Source organism: Pogona vitticeps, chromosome 7 (assembly GCF_051106095.1).
Source record: "Pogona vitticeps strain Pit_001003342236 chromosome 7, PviZW2.1, whole genome shotgun sequence".
NCBI classification, from domain to species: Eukaryota; Metazoa; Chordata; class Lepidosauria; order Squamata; family Agamidae; genus Pogona; species Pogona vitticeps.
Genome location: NC_135789.1, coordinates 11,541,476 through 11,555,819, shown reverse-complemented (window position 1 = coordinate 11,555,819; position 14,344 = coordinate 11,541,476). Strand labels below are relative to the sequence as shown.

Genomic DNA, 14,344 nt, shown 5'->3' with positions numbered 1-14,344 from the left:
GCAAGTGCAGGATGCGACCTTGCGATCCACGCCTCTTCCTCCTTCTGCAGCTTTTCCCAGCGATGGGTGAGTAACAGCCTCTTGCAAAGTTTTGGAAGGGTACAAACTCGTTGCAAAGTTTTTGAAAAGCTGCCTCTTGCCTTCCATGTTGGCATTCAGTTACTTCCCATTCCTTAAATTAGAAGCACTTCAGGACTGATACCACTAGATAGGCATCCTTCAGTCTCGAGAGACTATGGTAATGTGCTCTGTATGGAGAACTTGGAACAGCGTCTAGTGTGGCAGCCGAGGCAAAGAGGAAGTCACAAAAGCAGCAAAAGCAGGGAGGACTGATACCAAAATTATCATAAATTGAAAATGTTGTTGTAAAAAAAATAATTGCAAATGTTCCTAAAAAGTAATTTTTAAAAAATAACAAGATGCTACTTGTTTATGTTAATAAAGTAGCTTTGTTCCCATCTGTTGCATAATTGTACATATTATGCCCTCATTACCTGTTTCAGGTAACTAAATTACCTGCAACTTTAGCCTTCCATGCTCTGCGAGAGCTGCTAGGGACACACACGAAAATGGCATTTTATTTTCTCAAAATTGGGTTTTATTAAGGCAGAGAGCAAAACCAGAAAGCTCTACACGAGGGGAAAGGACAGAATTATGCAGCAAAAGGCACACGTTCCACTTCCAACACGGGAAAGCAAAATCCATGAGGAGACTGGGAGGCCGAGGGGGCTGACAGAAGCCAAGGTTAAATTACTGGGAATCTCTAAAAGAGGGAAAGATGACCATTTAAGAGACCCAGGAACTGCTTCAAGGGCTGTGTCTGTTTGCAGGGGTCAGTCCCAGAGCTGGTGGCCTCAAGTTTGACTCCAGGAGTGATGTGGACCCCGGATCTTCCTTCACCAGCCACGAAAGCATCTCAATGCGGCCAGGTAAGAGAGCATCGGCGTAGGGTGGCTGGTTATGGGGATAAGAGAGAACTGCCCTCTGTCGTCCAGGCTGGGATTCTTGGAGTGGTATTTCCAGAAGGTTCTTGCTGTTGAAGAAGGATCTGTGCACTACTTAGATCAGAGCCAGGAAAGAACACGTTAGATTTCTCACGTCAATAGTCATTGCTTTTGTATTCAAAATGAGGAATGCATCCCAAAATGATGCTTCAAAAGCATGTGACAATCACACATGATCAGCACCTGAGGATCTGGTGATGGGTCATCTATAATGTTTACATATGGCCCAGTTTAGGAGCAGTCCTCACCTGAAGTGGAGGGGAAATGGATTTTTCCATCAGCAACAGACTATTGTGAAGGATCACTCGTGTGATGCCGTTTGCAAAATATTTAGGGATGGATTGGTCTCAGTTGGCCAATTAAGATCCATTAGGAGTGTAATCATTAGGTGGAAGCTGGCCAGAGCAGGATGTGATACCCAAGTGGCCAGATTCAGGAATAAGGCCACTTTCAACCCCATCTATTATTCATTCAAGACGATGTGTTTTTGTACCATCTTTCTCTCCAGACTGGCAACATAAAATCACACCAACAAAATAAAAACCAGGAATTTGAAAGCAAAGCAGTAAAACCGCAGGCGTCCTTATAGAAGAGTAACATGAATCCAGTTTGTGTGTTTGGAGGGAAATCTCTTTCCTTTTTCGGGGAATCACAAATTTGGAAATCATCCTTCACACCTCTGCTCTGGATGGCAGACTCTGTCCCCCACCCTTTTTAAAGACAGCCACGTGTATTATCCCAGGCGTGAAACTAATATTTCTCTTCTCATTCCCATTCTCCGTTGGATGCCTGCAAGTGTCGTTTTAAAAAAATAGAGACAGAAAAAAAAAACAGCACCTTGCCACTTTTGCCTTAAGGAAGGGGAAAAACAACAACACTCTGAGCTTGTAAAGTTTGGTATTTCCAAATCACCTATATCATGATCAAGCCCAGAGCTTGGGGGGAAAATAAGTTTTGGGGGAGGGAATGAGCACTCCCCATAGTCTCCCAGTGGTTCAGAAAATCGATGATCTGAAGCTTTGACAAAGTCCACTGGTATTACTAAGAAACGTTAACAGTGGGGAGAATTCCCAGTGAGTGAATTGCCAGAGGTTGGGAGTTCGATTCCCCCACTGTATGCCTCCTGGGAGAAGAGCCAGCCTGGGTAGCCTTGGGCCAGCGGCACCTTCGCAGGGCAACCCCAGAAGAAGGGAAGGGAAATCAACCACTTCTGAGTCTTCTCTACCTGGAAAACCTTGAAAGAGGTGGCTAGAAGTCAGAGCCAACTTGACAGCACACGACTGTACTGGAGAGGAACATTATCTGGAGCTTATGGGGGCTCCTCTTAAGACCTGAGTTTAATGAGAAACTTTTAAGTCACTTCTGACTCATGGAGACCCGTCCCAGGGTTTCCTAGGTGTGAAGTGCGTACTCAGGTTTCCCAGTTTCTTCTTTAAAGGGGTCGAAAGCCCCACCTAAACGATCCTAATGAAAAGATGATAGAGGTCAGGCCGAGGTACCTGACCAGTTTAAAACTTCCAGACTCAGCTTGCTTGTGCATAACAAAAGTGGGTGGGAAGAAACAGGTGCTTATCGCTGGCCTACCATCCCATTAGTGTTGGAGAGACGCAATTCAGCTCTTCTTGAGAAATCACTCTTCAACAGAATCCCATGCTTTAGACCCACAAACTAGTTATAGAACAAAGCAAGCTGATTCGCCAATTACAAGAGTTGAGGGAATCTCCTGCTGTGCACTCAGATGCTTTCATTAATTAAGGAATTCCCTCCTCCAACCAAAGGCCATTGCTAACATCTGTTTTTGTCCTAAGAAGCCCACTTTTGCAACAGAGTTGGACCTGGCAAGCTGAATGTCTCTCCGCTCTAGATTTTTAAAAAATTCTTGTATGACACTTTATTTCGATCTCTACCCAGGTGGAGAGGCACCCACCGACTCCCAGCGCATTATTGGAGGCTACGTAGTGGCGCCCCACTCCGCCAGGTACTTGGTGTCTCTGAAGAGGAAGACAGGCCACCACTTCTGTGGCGGAGCGCTGATCAGTCGGAGCTGGGTTTTGACCGCCGCGCACTGTAGGGCTGGGTAAGGAAGACCGACTGGGCCCTACAGGACATTTGGTTCTTTATGCTATCAAATCACAGCACTGTTATGGATATAAGGGACCCTGAAGGTCATCTAGTCTAACACCTTGGCAAGACAAAAAAATCTACAGCCAAAGGCTGAGAGGCCCCTTTTTCTCTCATTTTAACAGTTTTTAAAAGAACATTCCCCAGTGTTGTAACCCTGCACAAGTCCTCAGTGGCAACCTTTGACCTGTGTCAAAGTCACCCATTCTTAGGCTAAAGGGTTTGAGGCTTAGAAAGTCCACGTTTGAATCTGTCTGCCGAGCTGAGAAATTCACTGGGTGACCAGAGGGATCTTGGGGCCAACCATCCTTTCTTGGCTTGGCCTACCTCACAGGGTTATTCTGAGGAAAAAGCAGGCAGGAGCATAGCAACACCAGGCCACTTGCAGGTTTTGGAAGCAAAGAGGGTTTCTTAAAAACAAATGGGGATTTGCATCACCTTTAGCCAAAGCCTGAATTATTTATTAATTAATTGCACCGCTTTGGAACAATTTGGAGAGAGTCTGGCTTGACATGTATTGCTTGACTTGCTTCTGGGACAAAAGCAAAGCGAATTTACAAATGGACTCGGTTCATCCCCTGAAGTTGGATGTCCAACACTGGACAAATGTCATCACTTTTTTCTCTCATGATCATGTACTTCAGTGCAAGACCTAAAAAAAAGTTATAGCTGCTTTGGTTTTCCAATGCCCGTCAATGAGAGGGTGACCACTCTAGCGCGGCTCCAAGGCCCGAGTCACTCTGGAGTGAATCAGGATCCGTTCTGAAGCCCTCTGAAGTGGCCTCTGAACTGATGTGGGGGACTTGAATAGGAACTGTTAATTTTAAGATCTAGGTAAATAGTGAGCAAATCAAGCCCTGTGTGGAAAGAGGGAAAGAACTGGGCAAGTTTAGCCTTGCGGAAAGAAGTATGAGGGGAGATAGGAAAACATTTTTCAAATTCAGAGGAGGGGCAGCATCTGTTCTTGATCTTATCAGAGTATAGGGATGATCAACCGACAGGAAGCTAGATTTCGGTTGAATATTAGGAAAAACTTCCTAACTGTTAGAGCAGTATGACAACGGAACCCATGACTTTGGGAGGAGGTGGTGGGCACTCCAACACTGGAGGCCTTGGAGAGAAAACTGGACCACCGTCTGTCAGGATCCTTGCCTTAAGAACGGGGTTGGACTTGATGACCTTCGAGGCCCCTTCCCACTCCCTGATTCTAGGATTCTGTGACATGCGGAAGAGAGGGCAAAAGTTTGCCAAAGTGAACTTACTTTAGTTTTTAAAATTCCCCAAGATTTTAGGCTTGGCTTGAGCTGGCCCTGTGATCATCCTGCCAGCCATTTGGACCAGGGTTTGCCAATTATTAGGGCCTGAGGTGTTGCTAAGCTGGTTCTGTGCCGTATCATGCATGCGGTGGAGAAGATGGTGAGAGTTGCAAGGGAACTGTGTGTGATGCCACAGAATATCGATCAACATTCTTGCTGGGACGAACAAAGCCACCCAAATGGATCTGTCCCAAATCTCTCTCCCTTCATGATCTGTTTTCCTGCTTTTCTCCTCCCCACCCCTTCCAGAAACAGCCAGATGTTGATCGTAGCTGGGGAATATTCTCTCTCTGCATTTGAAGGCACGGAACAGGTTTTCCGACCGGCTCGCATGGTGGTCCACCCGGATTATAACCCCACTTCCAAGAATGCAGACCTCATGCTGGTTAAGGTAGTAAATCCGAGGGGAAGGGGGAAAGGCGAGAGGAGAGCTCACCACGCCCTTACATTTTGGAGGGCAATGAGGATCAGCCCTAGCTCTGTTTTGCCTCATAGGTCGGAAGCGGGTTGGGTTCGAATTTTTCAGCCACCTAACCTATAACACTTGTAGTTTCCCTTTAAGTCACTGGAATGAACTGGAGAGCAACAGGAGCTCTTTTAAAACAGATTCAAAACAACAAGACACAAGAATCCATTTTAAAAATCCCATTTAGGCAGCCAGTCACTCAGGGAAAGCTTGCCTGAAGAGAAAGGTTTTGGCCTGCTTGCAGAAAGACAGGCAAGATGGGACTAAATATTCACACCGTCCTGATGTGTGGGGCTGGAATGATCATCAGAATTATAACCCATCCCTCTTTGGAGGTAACTGTCCTAGCTGTGGGTGGGCTGGAGCCGAGGGGCTGCTTTGACCTGGGAGTGCAGACGGACCCCCCCCGTGCCCACCTGTTGTTCCCCATGACTTCTCTTGCTTCCAAACAGCTCCACAGGCCAGTGGCGTACAGCCCCTTTGTCTCCATCGTCCCCCTCCCCGCACAAGGAGTGACGGCCAGGGAGGGCCGCTTCTGTCAAGTCTCCGGCTGGGGCTACACCTCCCCCTTCGGGGGGCGCACCTCGGACACCCTGCGCAGCGTACACCTTCCCATCATCCCGACAGGGAAGTGCAACGGCTCCTCGTCATACGCCGGGCACATCACCAAGAACATGATCTGCGCTGGGTTCAGCACTGGGGGCAAAGATGCATGTCAGGTAAACACACCCCCCCCTTGCTTTCCAGTTTAAGGCTGGATTTGCTTCATCCCACTTCTGTCCAGGTGCTGTTTGTTTTAGCTTCACCTCCGTATCTTGCATTTAGCGTGCTTCATTTTCTGATTGGTCATTGGGAGATGACAGGGAGGCTGCACCTCCAGGGTTGGTGGCTGTGTCAGGCAAACTGGAGGAAAGTGGGTTATTCAGTGGAAATATATATTCCCCTGAAAATACTTCTTTTAAAACCCAGTGAGGGTCTTCTTTGCTCTGTTCCTTCAGAACTGGTTTGAGTTCTGAGTCTTCCTGTCCTGAGTTCAGATTCATTGGCCTTCTAAGGCTCATTGTAAAACTGGACGAGTTTGGACTGCTGACGTCTCTTAAAATTCCTACCAGCCATGCTGGCTAGGAATGGATAGGGTAGGTTGCTTCCCCCCCCTAAAAGTAACTTTTTACAGGCTCTGCCCAAAATAGTCTGTACCGCCTGCGGATTGCAGGGGGAGGGGGAGTCACAGGTAGCCCCCCCCCCAGTGCTCTAGGGAAATGCATTTCCTCTTAGGGTCTTCTTGAAGGAACAGACGGGCAACAGCCATGACCAGCCGTTCCAAGGATGCCAGGGCACGATTCGTATCAGAGCCTAGGATGATGACGGGTAGGAGTTGCAGCCTCACACCTGGAAGAGATGGTGTTTAGCTTACAAAGAGCAGAAATATCCATCTTGGTACAATAAGTGCCCAAATTAGTTTTATGGTGCTAGCCTTGTTAGCTGATGAAACAATGCACACACAAACACACACAAACACACACGTACATGCAAGCTTTTAAGACCTTCAGACATTAGCTGCACGATGGCATGAGAAACAGGCCCAATCTTCAAGTCAGGACACCTCCTGTATGTTGCATTCCAATTTCATATGCTTCTGTGATAGGCAAAAAAATAAAAAAATAAAAATCACATTTTCATTGAGGGGAAAGACCTCAGCTCAATAATAGTTCCAGGTTTGAATCCCTACAGATGAAGGCCAGTGTTTTAGGTCTCTGGTTGCAGAGCCAGAAGGTGGGAGTTCGATTCCCCACTATGCCTCCTTGCCAGAGGCTGGACTGGATGATCCCACAGGGTCCCTTCCAGCCCCGTGGCTCTAAGATTCTGGGATAGCTCAGAGGTTCAGGCCTGCTTCCTCGTTGGAAATCCTGGGGATACAACCACATGTAGTATACGGTGCTGAGCTTTATTAGCAGGTAAAACTCCAAGGAGAGTTTAGCTTGTATTTAGAAGAGGTGCTCCTTCAAGCAGTGGAAGACATCTGATTGGCACAGCAAAGAATTTGACTCACCTGTGCCTCTTGCATTGAATGGACTTGGTTTGTCTTTGCAAGATGAACCAGGCTTAGTTGGCAAGAGACTCAAAAGGGATACAGGCTAATTGGAAGATGACGTGTTCCCATCAAGATGTGGTTCAGGGATGGGCAAATCAGGGCCTTGCGGTCACACATGGCCCTCTTGCACCTCCTTGTGCCTCGGAGTTCCCTTTTAAAAACATTTCTCCAGCAAAATCTGGGAAGCTTCCGAGAGCATTCATTGACCTTTGGAATAGCCCAGAGACCAAGCCCATGCTGGTCAACAACACTAAAAACATGGAGTTGGTTTTTTTTTTTTTAAGCAGGAGGAGATTTTCTGGCCACTTCTGTTTGTGTTCTTATCATTTGGGAGCATTCTTGAGTTCCAAGGGCAGAAAAATCACCCCACTGACCCCCTGAAGCTGCCCAACCTTCCCTTCGTTTGCCCCCGCGCCCTTGCCAAGCTGGCCCCTGCCTGCCTTCCCGTGGGTCAGCACCACAAATGCAAGATACAGAGGTAAGGAAAATTGTCAACACGACGTCCCCCGTTTTTGCTTCTTCGTTTCAATACGTCAACATGTTTCTCTGCCATCTTTTTGTTAACGGAGAGGGCCTGTCTCGTGTTGACTTGTTGTGTTTCTAAAAGAAAAAAAAGACTAATTCAACCATGAGTTTTAAAAAAGCAAAGCAAAACAGCACCACGTTAGCAACTATTTCAGCACTTCTTTTGCCTCGGCCTCACCCGCTGCGTTTTTGCCCCCTTCTCTCCCCAGGGTGACTCTGGGGGGCCGCTCGTCTGCGACGGACGTGTTTTCGGGATCGTCTCCTGGGGCCACAGCTGTGCCAGCCCCAAGTACCCGGGCGTCTACACGGCGGTGGCCAACTTTCAGAGGTGGATTTACAAGGCCATCCTGGAGAACTGAGGGCCTGCTTATTTCTTGGCACCTGCTGGTCCAATAAACATTTTCGGATCATCTTATCATCAAAATGGGCTTCTTTGGTTGTGATGGAAATATTTCTTTAACTGGTGGGGAGGGTCGAAAGCAGGGGTGGGCAACGTGCAGCCGGCGGGTGACGTTCAGCCCATCGCGGTCTCGGCTGTGTCTCCGATACCTCTCAAGCTAATCTCGACCTCTCCGTATTTTATTAGGCCTCCATGTTGAATTAGGGTGTTTTATAGGCCTAAAGTACGCAGAAGTGATATCCCAGTGTCGCTTATCAGGTAACGTTCCGAAGCCAGGGTAAAGCAGGGGGATCCATTAGCCTCCCATGCCCCAGTGGATCTTGTTTGCCCGCTTTCCCGGAAGCATGGTGGACATTCGAACTCCTGACTTAGCTGCCAGGTGCTCCAACCCACTGAGCTCTATGAGCTGCTGCCTCTCCGTGCCTCTCCCCTGGGTTGCTGCGAGGTATGTATCGATTCAGGAGCAACGTGCCTCAGTTCCTGAGCCTGTAAAAAAAGGAGAACAGGAGCGCAAGGAAGGGAAAGGGGAACGGGTTGTTAAGCATTTGCTGGTATGTAGGCCTAATGAGAGCTGAACTAATTAGGGGTGGGTGGGATGGCTGAACACTAACGATTTGAGGTCAAATGCCACCACTTGCATCCCCATTACCTCCCATAGGTCCTGTTATAAACAGCCTCTGCTTGGGTCTTGCAAACACAAGACTGTGGTTTCTTTATGGAGTCGATCCACCTCTCACCTTCATATTTCCTCTTTTCCTGCTGCCTTCCACTTGTCTCAGCATTATGGTCTTTTCCCATGAGTCGTGCTTTTAATAATAAGCCTAGTTGGCATCCTCAGTATAGCATCTGGTGAAAGTTCATCCTTTGTTCGACCTAGAACCCAATTATTTCTCTTTCTGGTGGCCCGCAGTATCTGTGAAGCTGTTGTCCAACACCACATTTCAAACGAGTCCATTAAAAAAATCAGCTTTCTGCAGCTTTCAGCTCCATGCAGAGTAATTGAAAGCAGCATCCGATGGTCTCCAGTGGCATATTTTTGCTTTGAAGGACCTGTTCTGATTCCTTCAGTCCTGATCTGAATTAAGTATGTGTTCATCTGCAGAGAAAGTGATCCATAACAGTGTGATCTCTGACCTCTTCAAAAGTCTAGTGAGGTGCATCAAAGATACTCAGCCAAAGCATAATAGAATAATGAAGTTGGAAGGGGCCTCTAAGGCCATCCAGTCTAAACCCCCTGGTCAAGGCAGGAATACATGGAGATGTTCGTTCTTAGGAACAGACTCTAGCCATGTCAACTGTAAGATTCTGGGAGCTGTTGTTGATTCCACACACACACACAAATAAATTCCAAAATCTGAACTTTGGTCTGGGAGGTAAGAGTTCAAATCCTCACTAGGCCACAAAGTTTTCTAGGCGATGCTTGGTTGGCCCCCATCTTCCATTCCGGCTTGATTTACGTTGCTGCAAGGAGAGCATGAGGGGTTCTCTAAGTAGCAAAAATGGAATTGAGGGGTGTGCATGTACGTGCACCATCTTTGAAAGCAATCAGTTCCATATCACGCTATTCCCTATAATAAGTTTCTGTTTTCATTTTTACCGGGGAGTGAAAAAGAAGGCAGTAAATTATTCTTGCTACTTCTTAAAGCTTTTCTGCCTAAGGGCCTTTTCTAGCATTTTAAAAGACATTTTGACCCTGATTCCACCCCTAGGCTAGGTTCATATCCCTACTGCCAAGATTTTGTTTTGTAGTTTGGTAAGAAATTTGAAAACAAGGAGGAGTCATGCACTAGCCAGTATGGGAAGGATTTCTTATAGAAAGTGACTTCCAAACGATATGTATCTCATTCTCTCGGAATCTCTCTCTGTTTCTCTAATTTTAATGTTCCAGTAATTTTCCGGTCCTGTTTTTCTAGACTGGAAGGGTGGGAGGTGGGTGATCTCCCATGAATTTGCTCCTGGGAAAGGCCCGCCCCGGCCACCACGTAGGGAAAGAGTTATATAACACCAAGCAGAACCCAAGTGTGTGGAAATTGCAAATTAACTGTCATTTGAATTCAGACCACAGGACAAGAAGTCCTAAATCCATCCAGGGAGAAGAATGAAGCATTTAATCTCTTCTGTCAGTGTCTAAAAATACTTTCTGGAGAGCTGTCACTGCTAATTCTCCTTGCCTCTTCCATTCCCCTGACTTGGGGTGGCGGCGGCTTGGTACTCCCCCTGTTCCCCATGAAGCCAAACAGCCTGAACTGGTTGGACCTTGTCTTCCTCATCCCATTCTGGCATCTGCCTGGCAGTAGATCCGCTCCGAGTTTCCATCTGAATCTTAAAGGAACCCTTTAAGGCGGCAAACCTGTTTGAGGGAGAGGGTTCAGCAGCTGGGATGGCTCCTTTCAAGTCTGGAGCAAAACCCGGAGCGGATTCATTGCCCCACTGGCCATGTAGGGTAAGTAAAATCACGGAGGGTTACATTAAAGGTCCATTTAATGCAACATGCTTTTTCCTGTGGCAGTGAACTAGGCATGTGTGGGAAACTAATAAGCCAGGCGTGAGATCGAAAGATCTCCTCTGTATGTGTGTGTTCCCCAGCACCTCTGTCTCCATAAATTCATATCATCCTTCTTTAGACAGCTACAGCTGGAAGAGTTGAGGAAGAATCCATCCCCCCACCCCCACATCCTAGATTACAGCTCCCAGAATCCCATTCTGGCTGGGCAAGATTCTGGAATCTGTTGTCTGAAAAACACAGGGGAGTCTTTCCAAGCTGCTTCCAACTTACGGAGACCTTATGAATGAGTGACATCCAAAAGGTCCTGTTATTAGCCACCTTGCTTAGACCTTGCAGACTGAGGCGATCCGTCTCCTCCTGTTGGGTCTTCCTCTTCTCCTGCAGCCTTCCACTTGCCATTACTTGTCTAGCAGTAATTCTGGTCTACTGTGGGCATCACCAAATCCTGTGGCAGGGAGTTCCATCGATCCTCGCTGTATGGGGAAGCCCCTGGTTCCATCTGGTTTCAAATCTCTTTATCGCTCAGCCATTCCTTTGGGGGATCCCGAGTTCTCATCCGATGGGACACCCTCTTTCGCAGCTAAAATACAACATTCTTCTTTGGGTTTCCTTTCATTCTAGAGTCGAGGTTGGCCCAAAATTACGTTAACGATCTCAATAACAACTCGTTTGCTTGGGTGAAAAAGCTGTCATTTCTAGAAATCTGTCAGTTTGTGATTTCCTCAAGCAAGCGACTAGTTTTCAGGGAAATTCTGAGAAATGTCATTTAAAACCAGTTTGGCACACTTTTAGTGGTTTCAAAAGGCTGCTTGCTCCAGGTTCCATCCTTCTGGAACATATCTGTCTCATCTCTTCTGGGTTGAGCATTACTGCATTTTCCCTTTTCCCCCCCCCACCCCCCAAGTGTCTGCATGCGCACATCACAACAAGCCATGATGTGGTTTATTGAAATCTGTTGTGTCGCTAAACTAGGGGTGGACCACACACGGTGGTCCCATGACCTTTACTTACAAAAATCTAGTCTCCAAATCCCACGAGGTACCAGTTCTCCTCTTTTCGGCACTGGTCAGGCCTCATCTTGTTCTGGAACCACACTTGAAGAAAGATTGCCAACAAACTGGAGCAAACTTAGAGGGCAACAAGGAGGATCGGGGGGGGGGGGGCTGGAAACCAAGCTCTCTGAGGGAAGACTTGAAAGAAGTGGGCCTGTTTAGCTTTGAGAAAAGGAGGGGCAAGATCTGTTCTCAATCATCCCAGAGTGCAGGATGCATAATAATGGGGTCAAACGACACAAATTTCCTGATATTTTTTCCTGATATCCATACAGTGGTGCCTCGCTTGATGATGTTAATTCGTTCCAGCGAAATCACTGTAGAGCGAAAACATCGTCAAATGAAATTTAAAAACCCATGGAAACGCATTTAAAACCGTTCAATGCGTTCCAATGGGCTGAATACCTGCTCGTCCAGCGAAGATCCTCCATACGGCGGCCATTTTCGGTGCCTGTATAGCGAGGAATCCGTCCTAGAAAACAGTGGGGGGCCATTTTGAAAGCTGGCGGCCATTTTGAAACCCAACGATCAGCTGTTTGCTGATCATTGTAAAGCGGAAAATCGGTTCCCGAAACAGGTAACCGATCAACGTGAAGCGAAAAAACCCAATCTAAACATCGTTTTGCGGTCGCTTTTGCGATTGCAAAAACTTCAACGTTAAGCGGATTCGTTGTTAAACGGGGTAATCGTCCAGTGGGGCACGTCTGTATTTCAGCTGGATATCAGGGGGAAAAACCCCTTAACTGTTAGAGCAGTTCCACAACAGAACCGGTGACTTCAGGAGGTGGTGAGCGTGCCAGCACAAGAGACTTTCAAGAGGAAATTTAGACAACCCCCTATGAGATCTGCTTTGATGGATCCCCGCCTTGAGCAGGGGGTTAGACTGGATGGCCTTCGAGGTCCCTTGCGACTCCATGATTCTAGGATTCTAATATTCTACTGTATCTCGGTTTGCCTCTGTGTCTCCTGCAAGCAGCCACCGCCACCATTCAGACGGTTGAAATCACAGCCTTCAGGAAGGAGGAGAGAGCGTTGCTAAGCACCTCTCCATGTTGCCAGTGGGTTTCCTCGTGTCCTACAGCATTGCAGGTCTCCCCTCCCTGCACGTTTAGCATAGAACCAAGTGGCCGTCCAGGCAATGAGAGTGTCTGGAGCAGCTCTCACTCCCAGAGACTGTGGATCGGCCCCCAAACCGAATGGCTTCGAAAAAGGTCTAACAAGAAGGCGATCAATGACGACTAGTCCTCAGGATGAGATCTTTGCGGTACTTTCAGAGCAACAATCAGTGCCAGTTGCTAGGAGACATGGATGGGAGGATGCTATTTCTCCTATGCACAACATGTTCCAGAGGGACTCGGACTAGAACACCAGGGCACCAGTTCCCATCCAGCTGAGTCCTTCTGACCGACACAGAATCATATTTCCGTGTGTGTGTGTGTGTGTGTGTGTGTGTGTGTGTGTGTGTGTGTGTGTGTGTGTGTGTGTGTGTGTGTGTGTGTGTGTGTGTGTGTGTGTGTGTGTGTGTGTGTGTGTGTGTGTGTGTGTGTGTGTGTGTGTGTGTGTGTGTGTGTATTTTGTGTGTCTGTTCCTAGCTTCAGCATTGAGGGTACACAACACCATTTTGCAACGTTGGGTTTTTGTGCTTTCATTACACAAACTCATCTGAGAGCTACCTTACCCAATGGGTCCCAACTTCATCCTCTGAAGCTAACTTGGCCGGAGGTCCTCTTTTTAAGGAAGGGGGAGGGACCTGGAGGGTTTCCATCATCCACTCTGATCAGCCCCTGGGCAGCAGACTCCGGCAGCCGGCACACCCAGGGCCCCTGGTGGTGATCCTCCCCGTTTGCCCAAGTCACAGGGTCCTTCTGCTTAAATCATAAACGTCTTTTCTAATTTTGCAACTGTCCATGAGGTCAATTAGCGCATGGAGTTTAATGGGATTTAATGTAGCTCTGAGAGGGAGGTACAGGGTAAATAAATGTTTTTTAAACCGTACAATTTAGACCAGGCATGGCAATTAATAAAGGACAGAGGAAATGGCTGTCGCACTAGTTGTGAGCTGCGTTGTGGGCTGATGATGGTGGCTTTGCTGAATGAAAGCTGCTGAGTCCCTCATCAGCTGCCTCAGGAGCAGGCAAGCTCCACCTCAAGAAAGGCACAAAGTACGGCTGAGGGGAAGAATTAATTTCCCTGTACAGAGGAAAAACTGGGAAAATCAAGCTGGCGAATGTATCACAGTGCTTTTAACCAGACTCAAAGTTGTTCCATAACCGACACACAAACACATACACAAAAAAAACATGATGTTGAATCGATTTCAAAAAACCCAAACTAGTTCCCAATTCAATTCAGTGGAGTGGCGCCCTAAATGAAAGAGCCCTCCTGTCACCCTGAAACTAGGGTGGTATATTCACTGCGGGTTCGCTAATTCCAGAGTCTAGCGCTATATCACTGCAGCTCGGAGGTCACAAGGATGAAAATGAGATGGGAGAGCGCTGTGTTTTTTTTTTTTTTTTACCAGCCCGGCTCAGTTCCTTTCTACCCCTTTGCAACTCTTTCAGCTTTTAATTGGAAAAGGAGCCTCTGGTGAACTTTGCCGACGGCTGCTTGAGTTTAACTTTGTAGGTCGTGTGGGGTTCGGGAAGGGAAGAAAGGAGGGGGCGAAGAAAAGGAGCCAGCCGTTCCCGCCTGCAACCCTGGTGCGGCTCGAGATAAAAATAGGCCCCCTGGCCACCCACGCCCATCTTTCTGTCAGGGAAGATTTCACTCAGCCTTCCTGCTGGAAGGTTTTGCAGTGGCAGGTCCAGGAAGAGAGATGTGGCCCAGCCGTGCCCCTCGGCCCTCGGAAAGAAGGGACTTCTT

The 14,344-nt window shown here is 47.6% G+C and overlaps 1 protein-coding gene across 1 annotated transcript; it reads left to right on the top strand.

Annotated features, from left to right (window-relative positions):
- Positions 1–791: 791 nt before the first annotated feature.
- LOC110072692 (trypsin-3) lies at positions 792–8,133 on the top strand. The gene is made up of 5 exons (XM_072977789.2): positions 792–929; positions 2,916–3,081; positions 4,691–4,832; positions 5,360–5,626; positions 7,734–8,133. The coding sequence occupies exons 1-5, from the start codon at positions 920–922 to the stop codon at positions 7,881–7,883; spliced, it is 735 nt and encodes a 244-aa protein (XP_072833890.2). The 5' UTR covers positions 792–919; the 3' UTR covers positions 7,884–8,133.
- The last annotated feature ends 6,211 nt before the right edge of the window (positions 8,134–14,344 follow it).